Raw genomic sequence first — 22,418 nt, forward strand, 5'->3', positions numbered from 1 at the left:
AGGAATGAGCATGGAACTCAACAACACAAATGGGTATTAGGGGTTAGGAACAGACAAGGCCGGTTCAGGCTGTAGCACCCATAGATGCACCCAAGAGTTGGGTATGGGGCGAGCCAAGTCACAATGTCCACCAATATACACAAAGGCCAAGACTGGGGCGCAGACTGCCAGTAAGAGCCTACCACCCACTGGCATGCATGAGATCTGGATTTGGGAGTGGGTGGAGGAACCTGGGGAACTCCCCTGGTGGGCCATTGCGTCAACTGGTGAGAATATGAGTCAGGGTTGGATGTTGGTCAGGCCAGGCAGACCTGCTTCACTTGGTGAGTGTGAGTTGGCTCTATCGGGGGCAGACCGGGCAGAGCCAGGCCAAACCATAGCATGCACAGGAGCCAGCATGGGAAACGGGCCATGCTGGGCTGGGCTAGGTTATCATACCTACTGGTTTGCATGAAAGCCAGGGATGGGGGAAGACTGGACAAGCCTAGACTGCAGCACCCACCAGAGAGAGTTGGGACTGAAGTCTGGCTGGTCCAGGACAGGCTGCAGCATGATGGCAAAGGCTAAGCTAGGTGATGCGTTATGCTGGGCTAGGTTGAAGCAACCACTGGCATGGGCAGGATCAATGGTTGAAAGCAAGCTTGGTTGGGAAGTTAAGGAGACACCCCAAGATGAGACTCCCCACACCCACAAATGGAGATGAGGGAGGAGTCTAGCACAAGGAGCCCCACAGAGCAGTCAGACACATTTCTCTTTTATAAAATTGCAAAATTTTTATTTTTTATAATTTTTACATATCTGATTAGGATGTGAAGGGTCAAGGGCTAGAGAAAAGTGGGTGAGACCATTGTTCTCACATTCTCTTCTTTCTTTCCTGTATCTAGGGAAAGGGGAAATAAGGGGAGAAGCCACACCCAGCTTCCCAACCATCCCAGGGTCTCTGACGTGGGGCATGCTCCATGGGTCCTGCTCAAATGGTTTTGATAGTTCAACAGTAATCTTTTGCAGCCAATCTTTCCACTCCAGTCACGATAAAATCTCTCCAGACTCCACTGACTGACACAGTCTACCTTAAAGACTGTTAGGCAGACACATTTCTACAAATACTTTATTGGGTAGCACGTGACTTGGGGAATTCACTGGCCATGGGGACAATGTCTCTACCCACCACAGGGAGAGCTCCAGGCAGGATGTGGATGGACATGGCCGGGCTACACAGCAGGGGGCCAGGCAGGTGGTCAATTCTCTATGGGCACATGGTTGAACAGTTTCTTGATTAGGTCCACATAGTACAACAGCATGCGGCAGCAGTAGCGCTTCAGGCCCAGGGCATCCAGGGCGTCCCTGCGGCAGGCAGCACCCACATGAGGTAGCAGGCTCTGCCATCCCTCCCTCTCTCCACCTGGGCCATCTGCCTCAGCACCCCTCCTGCACCTGTTCGCCCTTGGGCAGCAGCTCCCACCTGTCAGATGCCCCCAAACCAAAATGGTCGGGCACAAGTCATAGGGCCAGGGAGCAGACGGGGAAAGGTCCTGCCCCAAAGGGGAAAGGGGGCAGTGCCAAATTAGGGCTCCCCACTAATGGGCCTGATGATCTTGACGCCGAAGTTGTTTACCCAGTCCTGCAGGGAGAGGGTGCGGCGCCCAGGTCGGGATGGACACCCAGGGTCTCAGCCACCCCACATTGCCTGAGGCTGCAGCATGGAGAAGGCCCAGGTCTTGGGGTTGCCCATCCCAGGCAGGGACACCACACCACCCCCCGGTCCGCCAGCCCACCAGCTGTGCAGCTCACCCCTCGGTGTACTCAGCCTTCAGCAGTTCCAGGTGGGGTATCCACTTGTTACCCATGACCTTGCAGCAGATGTAGCAGCACACAGGGAAGATTATGGTGATGGCTCTCTGGCTCTCTGGCTCTGGGCTCTGGGTTCTGAAGTCTAAGTTCTGCTGAATCTTGACTCAACATGTGGACTACCAACTTACACCTACAGTAGCATGATTAGCTTTTATAGTCTGAGAGTCACATAAGATTAGGATGAGGGCCTGGCACGATGGCGCAAGTGGTTAAGGTCCTCGCCTTGCACGCCTGGGATCCCATATGGGCGCCGGTTCTATCCCGGCAGCCCCGCTTCCCATCCAGCTCCCTGCCTGTGGTTTAGGAAAGCAGTTGAGGATGGTCCAAGGCATTGGGACCCTGCACCCGCGTGGGAGACCCGGAAGAGGCTCCTGGCTTTGGATCGGCATAGCATCGGCCATTGCGCTCACTTGGGGAGTGAATCATCGGATGGAAGATCTTCCTCTCTGTCTCTCCTCTCTGTGTATCTACCTTTCCAATAAAAATTTTAAAAAATAAATCTTAAAAAGATTAGGATGAAGAATTTGAGGAATTTATGTATCAACAAGAGGAAGTTGACTTGAGCTTATAGGAGTTTCCATCAGGCTGCCTATAGCTCCCATCAGTCATTGCCTGGAAGTACCTCTTTGTTTTGTGCTACAGATCCAACCAATCATCTTTTTACAGATATCCAATCAATTGTCCTGTTACACTACTTGGTATGTGTTTCGGCTCCACCTGGCCCTCAGGTTACCACCAGCCTATACATACACAGCCTCCTCCCAGCTTGTAGCCCAGCTACCTCCTATGTATGGGATCAGGAGGGCGAATCCAGGCTTGGCTGTTCTGGAGTCACCTGGGGGTGCAGGGAAGGGAAGAACCAGGAGTCTACAACAACATAGCCATGATCTGCTTAGTTGCCTGCCTGTGGTATCCACACATCTGTGCTTCCCTTCTGGGTTGGGATACAGACAGGAATCCCCCCAGGAGAGGGATGTCCTATTTGGTGCCCTTTCTGGAGGCTACAGCCACCATCACCAGCTCCCTCTGCCAATGGCTGGCTGCACCCCTAAATTTGTCTTTGGGGTCTCATAAGCCCCGTCCCAACCTCACAGGTGGGGGAGCTTTGGTCCTTTACGGGTTGGGGAATAGACCAGGGCCAGAATGCGCCCTCCCCTCACCCAGAACTGGCCTGTTATCAGGGCAACACCTAGGGTGGGTGCGGCTTGACAGCCCTACACCAGTCAGGAGTCTCGATGGCCCCTGCCCTGGCATGACCTCTTCTTCTGGCCTGGGACTTGGGGAACACTTGCCTCACCAACCCTGGGCCCCTCCCCAGAGGCTGGGCCACTGCCAGCAGGCATAGAACCGATGCCATAGCGCTCCCAAGGCCAGAGAAGCCAGCAGGGCAGGCATATTAGGGGCTCTGGTGGCTGGGGACCTGAGGCCTGTCAAGGGACAGAGGGAGCCTGGGTGCACGAGCCTGCCCCCACCTGTGAGGAGTCAGAGGGGATAGAAGGCAGTTAGGATCTTGGGTCCCTGGTGAAGTTACCTTTTAAAATATAAAACTGGGGCCCAATACGGTAGCCTAGTCAAGTCCTTGCTTTGCACAATCCCATATTGCACCGGTTTATGTCCCAGCTTCTCCAATTCCCATCCAGATCCCTGTTTGTGGCCTGGAAAAGCAGTTGGTGATGACCCAAAGCCTTGGGACCCTGCATCCACATGGGAAACCCGGAGGAAGCTCCAGGCTCCTGACTTCAGATTGACTCAGCTCTGTCTGTTGCTACCACTTGGGAAATTAACAGGAAGATGGAAGATCTATCTCTCTGTCTCCCATTCTCTCTACAAATCTGCCTTTCCAAATAAAATAAAATAAAATAAAATAAAATAAATTTTTTTAAAAAGAAGAAATACATTCAAGATCTTAATTCACAAACTACCCTTGACATTGACAACATACAATTCTATCACAAAACATCGCTGAACAAAATCATTTGGGCTTAGCACTGAACTTTTCACCCCCTCCCTGAGATGGTGCATAAAAGACATCATTCTCACTGGTGTGGAGACCTGCCGCCATTCCCACGTGGATGAGCCGCTAGACAGGGGGCATCAGGGAGCCCAGGGGAGCCTGTGGATGTGGGGAGGGAGGAGAGCTAGGGGCATGGCACCAGTGGGCATGTGGTGACCTGGAAGTTCACCTCTAGACAGGTGGAGCGAACCTGGGGATTTCTCCATGTCCTTGGTCCTGGGCCAGGAGAGGAGGGGAAGAGCACTTGGTCAGCATGCTGCCCTGGTGTGCTGGTGGACCTGGTGTGCTAAACTAGATATGACCTAATTCATGGAACCTGCTGACACTCACAGGGACTGGGTGGGGCTAGAAACTGGCTGGGCGTGTCCAGACCACAGTACCCACATGTGCACCCTCAAACACGGTGTGGGGTAGCCTGGGCTGCAGCACCCACCAGCTCATACAAAGGTCGGGATGGAGGGGACATGCATGAGACCTGGGTTGGGAGTGGACTGAGTGGGGAAACTTGGAAAACTCCCCTGGTGTGCCATAGCTTCTGCTGGTGAGCACGTGGTCCAGGCTTGGGTGTTGGGCAGGCTGAGTAGGGTAGCTTCATCTACTGGCAAGTGTGTGGGTTGGTTTTGGAAGGGAGCAGACTGTGCAGGGCAGAGCAAACCATAGCCTACTGGCAAGGGTAGATACCAGGGTGGAGTGCAGGTCATGCCAGGCTAAGCTGTCATACCTACTGGTTTGCATGAGCCAGGGATGGGAACAGACTGAGCCTACATGTTGGCCTGCATGTGAGCTGGATGGGGAAAAGCCAGGCTGGGCTGACTGTACCTACTGGTGCAAGCATAAGCCAGAGTGTGTGTGCATGAGTTGGGTTTTACTGCAGTATCATTTGGCAGATGCTGGCACGGGGGGCTAATTCTGCCAAGTTAAACTCAAGAACCACCTGGAAAGTGCAAGATCCAGAAGTGGGAATGAGTCCATTAGGGGAACAGTGGGCACCTCCCTCTTGGGTTGCCACTCTCACTGGAGAGCATGAGAACCAGGACTGAGACAGGCATGGCTAGACGGAGAGTGGCACCCAGCACATGAGAGGGCTGGATAGTGGGGCTGGTTGGGTAGAACTAGGCTTCAATGTCCATTGACATCTATAAGAGCTAAATAGGTTGTAGGACAGGCTGGACTAGTCTGCTGTACATATTGACAAGCACAGGAACCAGGCCAGGGGGCTGCTCTAGTGGGGGTTATTTGGGTTTGCTTCCAACTAGGCTGCAGCTCCCACTGGTTTATGTGAGGGCAGAGTGTGTGGTGGGCAGGATTGGGCTGGGCTGCAACACCCATTGGTTTGAGTAGGAGGCGGAGCTGAAGACAGAACTGACCCAGCAAATGCAGCTACCAGTGTGTGCATAGGTTGATTTGGGCGATGGACTGTGCTGGACCTTGTATTGGTAAACACTCACAAGAATCAGGTCTGGGACCAGCTCAGACAAAGTTTGTTGGGGTTCCCCCCAACTGGACTGTTGGACTCAGAACTCAACCATGGAGTCAATCCCAGTTTCCATGGTCTGCCGTGGAGTACATGTGTTAGAGCTGGCCTCTTCAGTGGCTTAGACCGAGCAGTGGACAGCATATCCATATGCACATGGAGGATATGACAATATATTGGAGTCTCATCCATCCAGGTCTGCCTGAAAACCCTGCTGGTCTGAGGGCCTGGGTAAGAGCAGGGACACCACCACCAAGTGCGTCAAGGACTCCAGTTCCAGATGAGTGCTTCAAAGAGTGGGAGCTCCCCCTCCACGGAGACCCTACTGGAGGCCCCTCGCCAGGGCCCACTTGTTGTGGCCTCCGCCCGGGGATGCTCTGTACCCGAGGCTGGGCTGGCGGGCCGGCCGCTCCCTCCCTGTTAGTTACATCAGCCGGAAAAACGCAAGCCGCCGGGACTGCTTGTTTTTGGCCCAGTTCTGCCGCCGTAGTGCGAAATAGCCCACTGGGCGGGCGCGGGGGGGGGGCGCCTTCTTGTTGGGTCGCGGGCACGTGAGCAAGACTGTCCAATCGGCGCCCTGCACGCCCCCTCCAGCCTACGCGCTCCAGGAGGTGAAGCGGAGAGTCGGCGTCCGGTGGAGCTCAGAGTCTGGCGCGCCGCCATGATCATCCCCGTGCGCTGCTTCACGTGCGGCAAGATCGTGGGCAACAAGTGGGAGGCCTACCTGGGGCTGTTGCAGGCCGAGTACACCGAGGGGTGAGTCGTGCGGCCGGGGGCGTGGGCGGCGCCCCTGCCTGGGACGGGCACCCCCAGGCCCTGGGTCTCCTCCGTGCCGCAGCCCCGGGCTGTGTGGGGCGACTGAGTCCCCGGGTGTCCGCCCCGATCAGGGCCCCTGCGGGAGCCGGTAAACGACCTCGGCACCGCCCCTACCAAGACCGGCAGGCCCGTTAGTGGGGAGCCCCGATTCGGCACCGACACCTCCATCCCCGTCGGGACAGGCCCCTTCCCCGTCTGCCCCCTGGTCCTGCTGCCGGCCACGGCACCCTCCCCTCCCATAGGGCAGACTCTGGGCTCGCGTGCACGTGGATGTCCGGGGTTACTGGGTGCCTGATGGGCAGCGTGTGGGGGAGTTTGTGACTGGCTGCTTTAGGCGGGGGGCATCTGATGGACAGGAGCCACCGGGTGGGGGCTGCTGCCCTGGGCGAGCAAGTGCAGGAGGGGTACTGGAGCATGGGGCAGGTGACCCGGTGGAGGGAGGGATGGCAGTGCCTGCTGCCTCACGTGGGTGCTACCTGCCGCAGGGACGCCCTGGATGCCCTGGGCCTGAAGCGCTACTGCTGCCGCCGCATGCTGCTGTCCCATGTGGATCTGATTGAGAAACTGCTCAACTATGCGCCCTTGGAGAAGTGACCACCTGCCTGGCCCCCTGCTGTGCAGCTCGGCCATGTCCATTCACGTCCTGCCTGGAGCTCTCCCCGTGGGAGGGTGGAGGGACACTGGTCCCCATAGCCAGTGAGTTCCCCGAGTCATATGCTACCCAATAAAGTATTTGTAGAAATGTGTCTGCCTGCTCTATGGGGCTCCCTGCGCCGGACCCTTCTCTCCTCTTCGTTTACCAGGGGTGGGGGGGATGGAGGGTGCTCATCTCAGGTTCCCTGGTGCCAGTGGTCACTGAACCTGTGTTAGTAAGCAGTAGCCTGGCAGGCTGGCCTGCTCAGCTGTGTGGGCGGGCCCTGAAGCTGGGGCAGAGGTGGAAGCACCCCGGGTTGCTGCTCCCCTCAATTCAAAGAACCAGGTAGCTGTGTGATCACAGCTGTCCTGGGCAGTTGGGGGAGGAGGATGAGTAGATGTGTGTTGGGGTCATGTCCACCCCAAGAACCCAGTAGGCTGAGGAGTAGGAGCTCTGGCTGCAGCAGGGGCGTTATAACCTGACATAAACTTCTTTTTATTATTATCATTTTATGATACAGTTCCATGGGCCCCGGGATTTCCCTTTTCCCCTCCCCCTGTCACTGAGTTCCCCTATATGATTACTATAATAAATTTCTTCATACACAGTGGCACATCCATCATTGTGGGCATGGACAATGGCAGAGAGTCCAGCATCCTACTGTCAAGATATAGTTAATATTTTCTTTGGGAGCCCATCTTTATCTGGAAGTAGAGATCCACACTGCATTGTATCCTCACATTTAGATATGATAGTCTCCATTACACAGTTATTATATATCCCCTTAAATGAAAAGCCACAAAACAAAATCAGCAACAGGAAGGGAAAAAGTTAATTAATAACACCAGAAAGTTAACTAACATGCTACTAAATGACTAATGTGTTGCTGAAGTAGTAAAAAAGAATTTCAAGAACCTTCTTGAGGAAAATTATGCTAATATATAACCTATGAATCACTGAAGAAGAAAGTGTTTTGAAGAGGTGAAACTAACAAAAAAAATCAAAATCCATGAAATATAGTTTCCACTGATCTTTGTTGGTGAAATGTGTCTCCTGTAAGCAATAAATGGATGGGTTTTATTTTTTTAACGCAGCCTGTTAATCTATGTTTTATTAATGAGCTTAAGCCATTTACATTCAGGGTTAATATGATTGGGTGGTAATTTGGTCCTGTCATTTTAGCAATGGGATGCTCGTTGATTTAATCTTGTGTTATTATTTTACTGGAATGTTCTTCGCATTTGCCTTTGGTTTTGATGGGTGCTATCCCTCTTTGTCAAGAGAACATCTTTATCATTTGTAGGGCAGGTTTGAAAGAGGCATATTCTTTTAACTCTTCTTGACTGTGGGAGAATTTTATTTCATTTTTAGAATCTGGAATATGTAGCTCCATTCTCTTCTTGCCTGTAGAGTTTCCTGTGGGAAATCTGTGAATTTAATTGGTATTCCTTTATATGTCAGTTGATTTTTTTTTCACATGCACATTTAAAGATCTTTTCCTAATGTTCCACTAAAGAGAGCTTGATGATCATGTGTTGTGGTGAAGATCGCTTTTGGTCAACCAAGTTGGGAGTTCTGTGCCCCTCCTGGATGTTGTTTCCCAATTCTTTCTCTAGATGAGGGATATTTCCCCTTATTTCATTGAATACATCTTGAATCCCAGCTTCTCTTTCTGCTCCTTCTGGGACTCCCATAAGTCTTTTTTTTTTTTTTTCCTTTTTTTTATTATATTTCTGACAATCTTTACATAGTTAATTAGGGCACAAGGGCCAAGGGCTACAGGAAAGTGGGTAAGACTATTATTTCCACATTGTTTCCTGCATCTATCTGAGGTAAAGGGGGATTTTAAGAGAGAAGCTTCGCCCAGTCCCCACCCACCCCAGTTCTTTGAAGTGGGGCATATTCCGAGGGTTTTGCTCAAGTGGTTTTAATAGTTCGACAGTTATGAATTGCTGCCACTCTCACCATTCTAAGCACAATGAGGTCGTTGAAGAATCCACTGATTGACATAGTCCATCTTGAAGTCTCCGTTTGCCCAGTTTTTCACAGCCAACATAGCTGAGGTGGTTGATTGACTTATTCTGTCCTCTGTCTTCATGGTTAGAATTTTCAGTACGGCAGTTCGATTGGGGAGATCCCCAAAGAGATTTTTAGGTGTTCCCAGACCAGATTCTTCTATGTAGAAAGTACAGGGCCCAGCACAATCCATTGCCCCAATCAGCTGGTGGTTGCAATTGCTGGGTTGGTTCTGTTTCCAGCACTGTCTTCCACTGGAACCAATGGGTATGCAGTCCATCCTGATTCTGCCCACCTCACACTCGGCCCTCACATAAACCAGTAGGAGCTGCAGCCTAGTCTGAGTGGCCCACAATAACCCCCACCAGGCCTGCCCCTTGCCCTGGTTCCTTTGCTTGCCAGTATGTGCAGCAGACTAGTCCAGTCTGTCCCACATCCCATTCAGCTTTCATACATGTCTGGGCATTGAAGCCTAGTTCAACCCAACGAACCCAACTATCCAGCCCACACACATACTGATGGGTGCCACTCTCTGTCTAGTCACCCCAGTCCCTGTCCTGGTTTTCGTGCTCTCCTTGTGGGAGGTAACCCAAGAGGGAAGAGCCCACTATTTCCCTTGTAGGCTTACTCCCATTCCTGGATTATGCACTCTCCAGGTAGTTCTGCAGTTTAACTTGACAGAATTAGCCCCCTGTGCCAGCATCTGCCAGTTGATACTGCGGCTAAGCCAAAACAACCCTCATCCTCTCTGATTTATGCTTGCACCAGTAGGAACAGTCAGCCCAGCCTGGCTTTTCCCTGATCTAGTCCACATGAGGCCCACAGGTGTTGTAGCCCTGCCTAGTCTGGTCTGCCCCCATCCCAGCTCACGCTCTCCAGCGGGAGTAGCCATCCAGCAGTGGAGCACTCCCATATTCCCCCTGCCACGCCACCCCCCTTTCCTGGTTCTCATGTGTGCTGGTTAGGTGCTGCGGTCACATCCGGTACAGGTAACCTCACCTTGGCATTCTGTAATGTGCACTGGTTTTTGTCCTGACCGAACCTGGCTCGACCCACACTCTGTTCTGCTACTCAGATTTGGCAGTGGATGATGTGAACAGATTGACCCTGGTCTGCCCCTGACCCATGCCAAATGTGTGCCAGTGGGAAACTTTCCATGGCCTGTTCTGGGCTATTTCCTATCATGTTTCTTGCATTTACCTGCAGGGTCTGTGTCCTGCAGAGGAGTTGCCCAGGCTCCTCCATTAGAACCTCTCCCAGTGCCAGATTTCACGCATACCAGGGGGTTCATGAGCCAGCCTTACTCAGTTTACCAGTAACAGTGGCCTTTCCTGACTGGCCTTCAGCCCAATCTGGTTCTTCCTGTTGGATGTTTCAACCCAGCCATGGCTCATCAATACCCACATACAGCTCACACATGGCTCAGTAGGGGCTGAGACCTAGCCTAGTCCATCCCACATCTACCGTGGTCCTCCAGGACACCAGATGGTGTTGGAGTCTAGCCCGGCTCGGTGCATCCAGTCCCAGTCCACACTTGTGCTAAGTGAGACTACAACCATATCCTGATCAGATTGCAGCCCCTATTTAGCCCCATGCTCCTTGTTGGGAGCCTCCCAGCTAGGGTGTCTCCTTAGCTCCCCAACCAGGCCTGTATCCAGCCATATATTGTGTGCATGCCAGTGGTTACTCTGACTCAGCTTGGCACAGCTCCTCACCTGTCTTGGCCTTTGCCTTACATGCTGTGGCTTAGCATTCCTGGCTCACGCAGACCAGTAGGTACAAGAGCCTAGCTCGGCATGACCTGTGCTCCCTCCTAGTCCTTAGTTTTGCTTGTGGGCTAAGGTTTGTTCAGTCCTGCCCGGTCCACCCTGTTCCATTACCAGCCCACACATTAGCCAGCTGTTGGAGCTACTTTGCCCAGCTTGTCCAACCCCCAGGTCTGGACCATGTGTTCACCAGTGAGAGCTATGACCCACTAAGGGAGTATCCCAAGTTCCCCACATGACCCACTCACTCCTGGAACCAGTTCTTATACATGCCATTGGGTTTAGGCCAGTGCCCAGCATAGTCTAGCCTTCCATTTGGCCTTGTATGAGCTGGTGAACGTTGCAGCCCAGCCCACCCCCACACCATATTCAGGATGCACATTTGGGTGCTGCTGCCCTGACCAGTCCAGACCATTGTCGGTTCCTTTACCTGTGATTGACGGCAGGCTCCTTGGTCACACCTAGTTTAGTCCATCACCCCTTCAACTCTTGAGCTAACCAGTGGGGCTAGTATTTTCTTGGGGTTTGGCCCACATAACGCCCACAGAATCTACTCCGGATATGGTTCTCTCATGTGCTACCTAATTTCATGGCCCTGCCTAATATGACCCATTTCCTGATCCATCAACATGTCAGGTAATAGGATATGATCCTGCTAGACCAGCCCCAAGCCTCAGCTTTTGCGTGGACTGGTGTTCAGTGATTACAAGTACTACACAGTATTTAATGGAGTTTGGTATATCAGTCTTATCCATAAAGATCATCTGGTCCCTCTCCTGCAACCTACCAAGTCTCATTACCCTTACTAACCTTCAAAGGAAAAGTTACTCTGTCATTGGGATTCTTTAGGATTGATTGACATCCCAGAAGTACAGTGGGCTTGACATGGAGATACCTAAGCAGCAAATCAGAGCCCAAAACCCCAGAGCAGGCCATCAGGTGGACAGCAGGTTGAGCCTGGCTCCCAGGGACAGGTCACCACGTGGATGTGGTGGCTGGAATCCGGGCTCCGAGCATGGTGGCACCCACCAGCAGTGTGCCGGATTTTGAAATCCCCAGATAATCAGCCCAGCATGGCTGGGCGGGGGAGGGGCAATTGCAGCGAGGCTGCTGCAGGATGAGCAGGGAGGGCAAACAGAAGCCCGAGCCAGAGAGCACAAGAGCCCAAGCCTCCCCCTCCCCCCCCAGTTCTTAAACATTTCAGGCTATTAATTATACAGTCATGATTTAACATGCTTCTATTGGTGGGTTTGAAACAAGCAACTTTCAAAAAGTACAAACTGATGAGCTATAGGGCGGTGGATCTTATCAAACGCCAGGTACCTCCTTCCTGAGGAGTGGTGTGCCTACCTGGCCTGCCAGGTGTCCTGCAGGGTGTCATGTAGACTATCAGGCCTGGAGTTCACACAGCCCCCAGCCAAGCCATTAAGGCAGGATCACAAAAGGCAGAAAACATCTAGGTTCTTCACTGGAAGTTTTAATCCCCAGACCCCAAGGTCGGCCCCTCCCCAAACCCATTTACCACGCCCTGATGGTGGCGGGTGGGGCCTGGGCCCGCCCAGCCCTCCAAACTTCCCTCTTTGGTGTACTCACCGTGAAGGGAGCAGTCTCTGGAGTTCAGGCAGGCCCAGGGACAGGTCATCACGTGGACGCGGTGGATGGAATCAGGGCTCTGAGCATGGAGACGATCCCGGCCTGGCACCCACCAGCAGCCAACAGGCTGCTGGAAGTTTAAATCCCCAGGTCCCAAGCTCGCCCCCTCCTCAATCCCATCCACCTTGCCGTGATGGCGGCAGGTGGGTGCAAACTTCCCCCTTTGGTGTACTTCCCCCTTCGGTGGCTGGAATCGGGGCTCTGAGCACGGAGACAATCCTGGCCTGGCACCCACCCACCCACCGGTAACTCTTATATTTGGCCATTTAATAGTATATTTCAGTTCTTGAATAGTTTTTTTTGGACTGATCCAGCTCTGCTTCCAGCTTTTTGTTTGTTTTCCCCTGATAGCGGGAAATATCTTTTAATTTTGAGATTCTTTCTTCTGCCTCCTTCATTCTATTTTGGAGACTCTCCACTGTACTTTTAATTTGCTCCTCTGTGTTCTTCATTTCTGATATATTGGCTTTCATTTATTTCCAGTGTGACATATTCCTTGGACAACTGCTTTATGTGCTTCCCATTGTTAAGAAGCTTTATAACAAGTGTTTTGAATTCTGTATTCCCGTTTTCTCAATGTCTTCCTCAGTGAACTCTGAGGTTGGCAAAGCCTTTTGATCCTTTGCAGGGGAGTCTTTGGTAATATTAATTATGCCTCTGTCTCTTCTTTTGCTCTTGGTCATTGTACTTCTGGTTAGCAGATTCTTCTCCTTAGGGCAGGTTTCTAAGCTGTGTCACCCACATGTCTACAGTTCGATTTTTACTTATTGTAGTTGGCACACTGCTCTTTGTTCACAGTCACTTGTGCCACTCCCTTCAGCGAGTTCCAGGTCTGGGTTCTTATGTTAGATTTCCACCATGGTCTCTGTAGCCCCAGTTTTTGGCTCCCACTCTCCACCTCCTGTGATACTGTGCTGAGGCTGCCCCATTGTCTGTACAACTTTTCTCCCACTTCCAGTTGTAGCAGGTCCCAGGATTAGGGAGACACCAGGTGTCCTATATAGCTAAATTGGTGGTGGTGATCTTGCTAGAACCTGTTGACCGTTAGGTCTGAGGGTCACTCGGACCTATTTTGACCCATACAATACCATAGTTGGTATTATTTTCCTGTGGGACAGTGAGTTCTTGCTGAGCTCAGCATGTGAGCAGCCCACTGTTGTTCCTGCAGTCTTAAATTCTTTGCCACACCACACATAATGGCACCTACTAAATGTGCCACTACTAGAGTTCTTAATTTGACGCGCATCAGGTCTGAAGGCTACCTGGACCTATCTTGGGTGGAACCTACAGGATGCCACATTGCAGTTTACTGTGCAAGAAATGAGTTCACTCCCAGCTCATTGCATGAGCAGTACTGTCCCCTAGCCTTTGCCTACTTAAATAAAATGGTATCTGATATGGCTCTAGGGGGCACACTGGGTTTTGAAATCCACCTTGTTCCCAAACTGCCTATCTGGGACCTACCACTCTGTCTCTGCTCCTGGTCAAATCAAACAGACCAGCAGGACAGGCAGTTCTTTGTCTGAGCTCCCGGTAGACGTCCCTTCCCACCTGGTTGCTGGTGTAGTTCCGGCTACCTGTGCAATTCAGATTGCCACTCACTGAATGCTGCTCGGGTATCAGTCACTGCAGCACCACACCATGTGTCTGCTGCTTTCCTGTGTCTGTCAGTCTGTAGGTACCCCTCTGCTGTTGTTTTGTCCTCACTTATTTCCTGGAATGTGCCCTCTCTGGTTCACACTGGCTAATATTTCTCCATCTGTAAATGTGTTCTTACCACATTCCGCCATCTTGATTCTTGAAAATACTTCTAATAAGCCCACAGCTTCTAAAACATTTTGGCAGAAAAGTAACAGTTTTGGCATGCAGAAGGCGGGGCCCTCAGAGCTAAGTGTGAGTGGGACCTCAGCACCTGCTGCTTGTCCCCTTTCCCGTTGCTGTTTCTCTTGGCCAGACAGGAGCCCAGGTGGGAGATCCGCCCAGTAGACTGTCCCCTGCCACCCTGGCCCTCACCCCAGTTCATGCTCAAGCCCCGTCTGCCCAGCAACCCCTTGTCCAGTCCCCTCTTGCTAGCCCCAACCTCAGCTCAGCTTGGGATGCAGGGTCAGCCAACACCCACCGCCACAAGCTCCTCAGCTGTGTCCTTCTTGGATTGGCACCACAACACCTGGCAGCTGTCCAACATGCTCCCCTCCAGGCCAATGGGATGGGAGCCAGCTAGTTCAGGCTCCTGCAGCCAAACAGTACAGTATGGCAGATGGCCGGGCAATGGGCCATGTCCATGGGTCACTGTGGGGGCCAAGGCTTTGTCCAAGAGCTTGGCTTGGCCTGGCAGAGATGCTGCTTGTCTCAGCTGGGATACCGGTCCTGCTAGCTTGGTCCTTCAGCTAAGTGGGACCTCGGGGTCTGCACACCCAGTGCGGCACCAGAGCTATTGTCCATTGTGCATGGGGTGTCATGGGCTAACATCAGGCAGGGCTCCCCCTTTGCTATCTCCACTGCCCACACTGGGCCACCAGTGCTTTGGGGACCCACACAGCTGGCCTTGCCCCCGCAGCCCTGGGTTGTGCAGACGGGGTAATAGCTCACCATGCACCAGGCTGACAATCCTGTGTGGAGCTGTCCCAAGGCTACAGGGACACTGGTGGGTGTGGGGACAGTAGAGGAATGCCCTGAGCTTAGGAGGAGCCAGGCCCTGTCCCAGGAGTACCCTGACTACACTCCCAAGTGGTAAGTCCCCTGAGCTCAGGTTGTGGGTGCAAGAGTGAGCTCTGCCCCCTCTCCATCCCTCCAGGATCTTAAGCCGTGTGGACCCAGGCCCAGCTGTTGATACAGGGATCCCAAGGGGCTCATAGCCCTTCCTCTGATTCAAAACAGGCCTGTGTCCCCCCCTCCAAGCCCTGTGCTGAGCCCCCCACCACATAGGCCCTGTGCCCCCTGTCCCCATCCCTAGGCCTGCACTTGGTTCCCCGCACACAGGACCTATGCCTCCTGCCCCCTCAACCCCAGGCCTGTACTGGGTTCCCCTGCCCGTGCCCCCAGGCCTACATGGTTCTCTCCCAAGAAGACAGGGCTCTCAGGATAATAACTATGGGCCAGTCATTGGGACCAAGACCCAAAACCCCATGTGTGTGGACTCCCCCATGCCAGTCCACACAGGACCCAAGATCCTCCTGCCTGGCAGTCTGCTGGGACACCAGCCTGGGAAACCAGGCCACACACAGCAGCCCCTCCCTCACCCTAAGCGAGACACCTGCATGATTGCTCAACTGGCAAGTGCAGGCATATAGTATGGGCTCTGATTCATGTCCCAACTGCTGCATTTTTCATCCAGCTCCCTGCTTGTGGCCTGGGAAGGCAGTGGAGATTGGCCCAAAGCTTTGAAACCCTGTACTCACATTAGAGACCTGGAAGAAGCTCCCAGCTCTCTGCCTAAGACCAGAGCAGCTCTGGCCATTGTATCCAATTGGGAAGTGAACCAACTGATGGGAGATCTTTCTCTTATCCCTCCTTCTCTCTGTAAATCTGTTTTTCCAATCAAAATAAACCTTCAGAAAAAAAATGCCACATGCTCCCACCCAAAGCCACTGCACTGGCCCTTCTGCATGACATTGTCGTTGGGTCATATGACTTCACACCTTGCTTAATTTCCACTCCTTTGAGAAACCCTTGTGAACATCCCTGTTGCCTTCCTCCGACCTTCCCTGCCATCCTTGCCTTACTCTCTTTATTTCTTTTAATATTTATTTGTCATTATTGGAAAAGCAGATTCCCAGATACAGGGAAAAAATGTGGAAATAATAGTCTTATCCACTTTCCTGTAGCCCTTGAACCTTTGTGTCCTAATTAACCATGTAAAGATTGTCAAAAAAATTTTAAAAAGATATAATTAAAAAAAAAGAACCAAAACAATTGCCAGCATGATGCAATAGGTTAATCCACTGTTTGGCATACAGACATTCCCACACTTAGAGTGCTAATGTGAGTCCCACCTGCTCTGCTTTCACTCCAGCTCTCTGCCAGTGTATCTGGGAAAGCAGTAGGTGGTGGTCCAGGTACCTGGGGTCCCTGCTGCCCATGCAGGGGTCTGAATGGAGTTCTGGGGCCTTGGCTTTGGCCATTTGGGGAAATGAATGAATCTTAAGATGGAAGATCTCTTCTCACTCTGTCTCTGTTATCCTGCCTTTCAGATAGATAAAATTGGTCTTTAAAAAATTATTGGGGGCCCGGTACGGTGACGCAAGTGGTTAAAGGTCCTCGCCTTGCACGCCCGGGATCCCATATGGGTGCCGGTTCTAATCCCGGCAGCCCCGCTTCCCTTCCAGCTCCCTGCCTGTGGTTTAGGAAAGCAGTCAAGGACGGCCCAAAGCTTTGGGACCCTGCACCCGCGTGGGAGACCCGGAAGAGGCTCCTGGCTTCGGATCAGCATAGTATCGGCCCATTGCGCTCACTTGGGGAGTGAATCATCGGACGGAAGATCTTCCTCTCTGTCTCTCCTCTCTGTATATCCACCTTTCCAATAAAAAAAAATAATAAAAATAAATCTTTAAAAAAAATAAAAAATTATTGGAAAGACAGATTTATAGAGAAAGGAAGGGTCTACGGCCATACCACCCTGAACGCGCCCGATCTCGTCTGATCTCGGAGAAAGGAAGGAAAAAGAATTTCCATCTGCTGGTTCACTTTTCAAATTACTTCAGTGGAGCCAGAGCTGAGCCAATCCAAAGCCAGGAGACAGGAGTCAGGAGCCTCCTCTGGGTCTCCCAAGTGGGTGCAGGGTCCCATCCTCCACTGCCTACCCAGGTGCATTAGCAGGAAGCTGGATGGGAAGTGGCGCAGCCAGGACATGAACCGGTGGCCACATGGGTTCCTGGTACTTGTGGGAGATGGATTAGCCAATTGAGCCATTGTGCCAAGCCCGATAAAAATAGATCTTAAAAATAACCACGAAATATCTCCATAAACTGAAGATGTTTGGTGGTGTGTATGTGAGGGGAGGGGGGGATCCAAAACCCTGATGTTCTAGAACGTGAAGGTCTTGAGCAGAGACTCCGCAGCAGAAACACACACACATTGCCCTTGCTTCATCCCGACCCCCTTCCAACCCTTGCACTAGCATTCCCCTCTCTGTTCCACCCCCCCATCCTTGGCAGCTCTGCATTCTGACCCCCAGGGGTAGCCCCCCCAACGGTAGCACAGAAGAGAATGACCATGACACTGACCTCCAAGGGGACACTGTATAAGGATTTGTGCTGGGCAAGCCAGGAGGCCAGCAGTAAACACAGAACAGAAAATAAGGGTCTTTGAAAAGAACAGTAAGCGGGACATGTTATCTAAGTACTCTAACAGCTAAGCAGGTAGCTAACAAGTTTGGGGTTGGGGCGGGGCTCGGGGACGGCGCCTCAGCAAGGAGAGGCTGACTTCTTTCCAGGCGACCCAGTCTTCAGTCCTTGTAACTTTTCATCTTTCAGCGCCTTCAGGAATTTATCTGTGGGAGAGCAAAACAACTGAACTGTAGCAGAGACCTGGGCCTTTCCTAACCCTTCCAAGGCCACCTCCTGGGGGCTCCCTGTCCTGAGCCTGGAATTCAGCTGTGACCCACGACAGGAGGAAAGCAGCCCTGAATGGCCCCATTGCATGGATCTGGCAAATCCACAGTGGAGACTTGAGAAACCCCAACCTGGCTTCCCTCCATGGCCTTGGCCACGACAAAGGGACCAACAGCAGGTTTCTGAAGAATCAGAGGCCCCGTCCCACAGCCATGGGGACCCAGGTTTTTGGGGTCCTGCATATTGCCTCTCCCTCTGTGACATGGTGGCCAGTTTGACCAGTTGTACGCAATAGTTGGGATGGTCAATCTAGAACCATTTGTCTGCCTTCAAGTTCAAGTTTAGGCCTTAGAAAGGGTGATGGCAAAGTCTTCAAGGACACCCTATGTTACCAAAAACACAACACTGTGCAAAACAAACAAAAAGTCCTGCCGGGGCTACAGGTACATGGAGCCATGTCACAACCAAGGAGAAAACTTGCCCATATAGCCCAGTTGGTCTTGCCCTGGTCCAGATCCCTAACATTGCCGACCCAAGGTCAGCAGAGAAGTGGAGTGTCCCAAAGCCCCTTGTGAACACCCTTGGGCCTTCTGGGTCTTGTCCAACTCCCACTTGCCCCTTACAGCCGCTCCACCCACTTCCTCCCACGAGATGGCTCCACTAAGATCAAACAAGAAGACCCAGGTCTCCAGAGACTAGTGGAAGAGTTCCAGGGCTGTGAGATTACAGAAGGGGTTAGAGGAGCTGGACAACGGGAAAGAAGGACATGAAGTTCAGGTTTGAGGTGGGGGAAGGAGTCCGTTGACACCCAGGGCAGAGGAGTCTGCCTTCTGGGGCCCCGGGAGGGGACTGCAGGCTGGGGCAGGGCACAGAGCGGCGGAGGGCGAGTCACGCACAGCGCTGGGAGTCGAAGCCGTCGCCAGTGATGGTGAGCAGCTCCAGCTCCTTAATCCGGATCTCCAGCTCGCACAGCTCCTCGGGGTGGGAGCCCGAGGCGAGCCGGGGGGCCGGGGAGCCGGGGCCCAGGGGCGAGGCAGCCACCTCGGACCCCGGCAGCGGCGAGTAGAAGAAGCGCAGAGGCTCGTAGGGGATGGGGGCCAGGCCGGGGGGCCAGGGAGGAGGCCAGGGGCACTCGGCGGGGAGCCCCAGGCCGGGCGGCGGTGCGGGGGCCGAGGGCGCCTGGGGCGGCAGGGGCCGGCCCCCCGCCGCCGCCGCCGCCCCCGCCGGGGTCCCACTGGTCCTCAGCGGCACGAAGAGCTTCTTCCAGATGTTGATGTCGCTGAGCGGGGACGCGGAGATGCCCCGGTCGTAGAGGGACGGGAAGTAGAGGGGCGGGGCCGGCCGCTGGCTCATCGTGGGGCTGTGGCTGCCGCGCCGCCCCTTCGGCATCTTTTGAATGGGAGGCTGCGTGGGAGGAACCCCGCGCCTGGACACACGCGCTGCGCCCCCGAGTCACCCGAGTTCTGGGGTTCCGCGGGCCCCGCCCCCTGCCGCCGTTCTAAGCCAGGAGGCCACGCCCCCCCGCGGCAGGCCACGCCCCCACTGCTGACCTGGGCAGCGCCGCGCCCTTGGCCATGGCCTTGCAGCCTGATTAGGTTTCCCGTTGCACTAATGCCCCCAAACCTCAATGACCCCAGTGACCAGTCTGGCCCCTCCCCCTTCCAGATGTCACATCCCAGGGAACCCTCAACCAGAAACAGGAGGCCAGGAGTTAGAAATCGTGTCTTTCTCAATTAGGAAGAAAAAAAAAATTCCTGCAACCAGCCCCCTGCCTGTGTCACTACTCCCTACCTCTTTGCCTCATCCCAGGGATGAGAAAATGAGCAGCTTTTGGTGGCTTTCAGCCAGAGACAAAGCAGCAATGGCACATGCCACCCAACTAGGTTGTTCCGGGGATGGTGCTGGAAGGGTGTGTGATCGTCCTGAACGAAAGAGCATCTGCAGTGGAATGCAGTTTGTGTCTTCATGTACTGGTGTATGTTTTCAGAGCTGACTGACAGGCAGTGACGAACCATCCAAAGGAAATCTGGTGGAGCCTCTGGGAATGGCTCACTGCCATGCCTGTGGGACAGGTGTTGGGCCAAGTGGCCTGACCTGAGTACCGTTGGCTTAGCATGGAAATATTATGGAAGGAAATCTAGATTTCAAACTCGTTTTATACCAAAATAAACACCTTTTAAATCTGTTTTCCATATGCTTTAAAATTTTAAGATTTATTTTTATTGTAAAGTCAGATATATAGAGAGAGGAGGAGAGATAGAGAGGAAGATTTTCTGTCTGATGATTCATTCACTCCCCAAATAGCCACAATGGCTGGAGCTGCACCAATCTGAAGCCAGGAGCCTCTTCCAGGTCTCCCACACGGGTGCAGGATCCCAAGACCTTGGGCCAGCCTCAACTGCTTTCTCAGGCCACAAACAGGAAGATGGATGGGAAGCAGGGCTGCTGGGATTAGAACTTTGCCCATATGGGATCCTGGCGTGTTCAAGGTGAGGACTTTAGCCACTAGGCTACCATGCCAGGCCCAGCATTATGCTTTTTAAATGTGCATTATGCTCACATTTCCACTTGTACCTATTTGAGAAGGAAACGTTTATAGATCTTTTCCCTTCCTGCAAGATAATCTGAACAGACCCATCTGCCAAGAAGGACTCATGGGTCTCAGTTCTGAAAGCAGGGGATGAGGGCAAAGAAGCAGAAGCCAGCTAGATGGTACGCCATAGGAAAGGTGAGTGGAAGGTACGGGACATCGCACTGAGAGCTCAGGATGGAGAGGCTCTGTTGAGGTTGGATTCAAGCCTGTTCTAGCCCATCATCACCAAACTGTTTCTAGGGCACCTCTTGGCAGAAACAACCCATAGAGTTCTGCAGTAACTATTGTATTTTGTTATTACCCTGTGTTGACTTCTCTAGACCAGGGCAATGTCAGCACTGATTTACTGAGGCACTTGAGTTTTTCTTGTGTAGTTATTAGGGAAGATGATTTGCCTTCAACTTGCTTAATTTGCCAGCTGGGACTACCTGATGATGCTATAATTAAGCTCAAGTATAAAAGCTGTTCAGATTATCTTGCATAGGATCTCCCTGTTATGTCACCTGGGTGTGGTCCTTACTCACCCAGTGCAAGGCCAGGTTGGAAGGCCATGGTTCTGCATCTGCAGGGTCACAGCGAAGAACATGCCAAGGACAAAGCTACTTTTTAGTCTCGACTCAGCACTCGGTCCAATCATTGTTCCATGCTCTGGTGCAGAGGGGCCTAGACTGAGTGCCTGCAGTTGGCATGTGTAACTTCTCATTGCCACAGCCCTCTGCACCCTTAGAGTGCCTGGGGTGCTGTTTGCTCAGTGACCTTGGTCACTAGACTGTTTTTTACAAAGACAGGAAGGACAGCCTCCCCTGGACGTGTTCTCATACAGTCCTCCCTTTTCCCTGTATCCCTTCAGCTCTGCTGCTAGACCCAAGGCTGAGCATCCTGCCTTAACCTGGAGAGCAGCCTCTTTGGGAATATATTGTCACTTTTCTTGTTTCAGTTTTTATTTATTTTCATTTCTTTTTAATTTGAAAGACAAAGAAACACACACACATGCACTAAAGGAGAGAGAAGAAAGGGGTGTGGGGAGAGAAGGGAGAGGGAGAGAGAGGAAAAGGAGCTTCCATTTCCTGTTCACTCCCCAAATGCTCACATAGCCAGGACTGGGCCAAGCCAAAGCCAAGAACTGGACACTCAACGCATGTCTTCCATGTGGAAGGTGGAACAGGGGCCCAAGTAGCCGTCCCTGCTACCTCCAGGGTTGCTGCATCAGTAAGAAGATGTGTCAGAAGCAACTGAACGGGCTTTGCACCAGGCACTCCAACCGGGGATGTGGGCACCTGAAGCACTGCCTGCCCAATATGCACACATCTGCTATGCCCGCCTGGCTCTGCACAGCCTGTGCTTGAAAACACAAGAACTGTCTTTGGACCCAGGACTCTGTGCTTGGAGGAAAGTCATGCCAGCTTTCTGAGCCTTGATTTCCTGGTTTACAAAATAAAGACTGCTCTGAGCTGATGTATCTGAGAAACATGCATGAGCAGCACCTGGGTAGACAGCAGGCGCTCACTAAAGTGCCGCTACAGTTATTACACAGTGATGCTTGGATTTCCCGAGGAACCCTAGTGAATGAATCAAGAAAATGGAACAAGGGGGCAGATGGGCAGGGGTCGGGAAGTGGGTGGAGACGTGGAGGTGTTGTGGCAGGGTGTTCCTAGAAAACCAAACCCAACCCAGATAATTTGGCAAGCCCTATATCTACCAAGCCGATTATTCATTATCTTGAGAGAGAGATTTTTTATTTGCTGATTCATTTTTTTTTCTTTTAAAGATTTATTTATTTTTATTGCAAAGTCAGATATATAGAGAGAGGAGGAGAGATAGAGAGAAATGTTTTCAGCGTGTATGGGCCCAGCACGATGGCGCAGTGGTTAAAGTCCTCGCCTTGCACGCCTTGGGATCCCATATGGATGCCAGTTCTAATCCCGGCGGCCCTGCTTCCCATCCAGCTCCCTGCCTGTGGCCCGGGAAAGCAGTGGAGGATGGCCCAAGGCTTTGGGACCCTGCACCCATGTGGGAGACCCAGAGGGGGCTCCTGGCTTCGGATCAGCATAG

The 22,418-nt window shown here is 52.6% G+C and overlaps 3 protein-coding genes across 3 annotated transcripts; 1 reads left to right on the top strand and 2 right to left on the bottom strand.

Annotated features, from left to right (window-relative positions):
* Window positions 1-1,238: 1,238 nt before the first annotated feature.
* LOC121156493 (DNA-directed RNA polymerases I, II, and III subunit RPABC5-like) lies at window positions 1,239-6,002 on the bottom strand. The gene is made up of 3 exons (XM_040980269.1): window positions 5,939-6,002; window positions 1,792-1,954; window positions 1,239-1,344 (listed from the first exon to the last, which is right to left on the bottom strand). The coding sequence occupies exons 1-3, from the start codon at window positions 6,000-6,002 to the stop codon at window positions 1,239-1,241; spliced, it is 333 nt and encodes a 110-aa protein (XP_040836203.1).
* LOC121156534 (DNA-directed RNA polymerases I, II, and III subunit RPABC5) lies at window positions 5,936-6,897 on the top strand. Its single transcript, XM_040980312.1, has 2 exons — window positions 5,936-6,095; window positions 6,641-6,897. Exons 1-2 carry the CDS (start codon window positions 6,001-6,003, stop codon window positions 6,747-6,749), a joined length of 204 nt encoding a protein of 67 aa, XP_040836246.1. The 5' UTR covers window positions 5,936-6,000; the 3' UTR covers window positions 6,750-6,897.
* Window positions 6,898-17,526: 10,629 nt separating this feature from the next.
* CUNH11orf91 (chromosome unknown C11orf91 homolog) lies at window positions 17,527-19,162 on the bottom strand. Its single transcript, XM_040980313.1, has 2 exons — window positions 18,670-19,162; window positions 17,527-17,712 (listed from the first exon to the last, which is right to left on the bottom strand). Exons 1-2 carry the CDS (start codon window positions 19,160-19,162, stop codon window positions 17,627-17,629), a joined length of 579 nt encoding a protein of 192 aa, XP_040836247.1. The 3' UTR covers window positions 17,527-17,626.
* Window positions 19,163-22,418: the final 3,256 nt, after the last annotated feature.

The sequence above is a fragment of the Ochotona curzoniae genome, unplaced genomic scaffold (genome assembly GCF_017591425.1).
Source record: "Ochotona curzoniae isolate NIBS_2020 unplaced genomic scaffold, NIBS_Ocur_1.0 contig_3432, whole genome shotgun sequence".
Lineage (NCBI taxonomy): Eukaryota > Metazoa > Chordata > Mammalia > Lagomorpha > Ochotonidae > Ochotona > Ochotona curzoniae.

Coding starts and splice junctions, on each gene's coding strand:
- LOC121156534 (XM_040980312.1), top strand. CDS start 6,001: ATGATCATCCCCGTGCGCTGCTTCACGTGCGGCAAGATCGTGGGCAAC. Junction 6,096..6,640: donor CAGGCCGAGTACACCGAGGG/GTGAGTCGTGCG, acceptor TACCTGCCGCAG/GGACGCCCTGGATGCCCTGG.
- LOC121156493 (XM_040980269.1), bottom strand. CDS start 6,002: ATGGCGGCGCGCCAGACTCTGAGCTCCACCGGACGCCGACTCTCCGCT. Junction 1,955..5,938: donor CGCTTCACCTCCTGGAGCGC/GTAGGCTGGAGG, acceptor CCACATGTTGAG/TCAAGATTCAGCAGAACTTA. Junction 1,345..1,791: donor AAGGCTGAGTACACCGAGGG/GTGAGCTGCACA, acceptor TGCCTGCCGCAG/GGACGCCCTGGATGCCCTGG.
- CUNH11orf91 (XM_040980313.1), bottom strand. CDS start 19,162: ATGCCGAAGGGGCGGCGCGGCAGCCACAGCCCCACGATGAGCCAGCGG. Junction 17,713..18,669: donor CGGCTTCGACTCCCAGCGCT/GTGCGTGACTCG, acceptor GCTCTCCCACAG/ATAAATTCCTGAAGGCGCTG.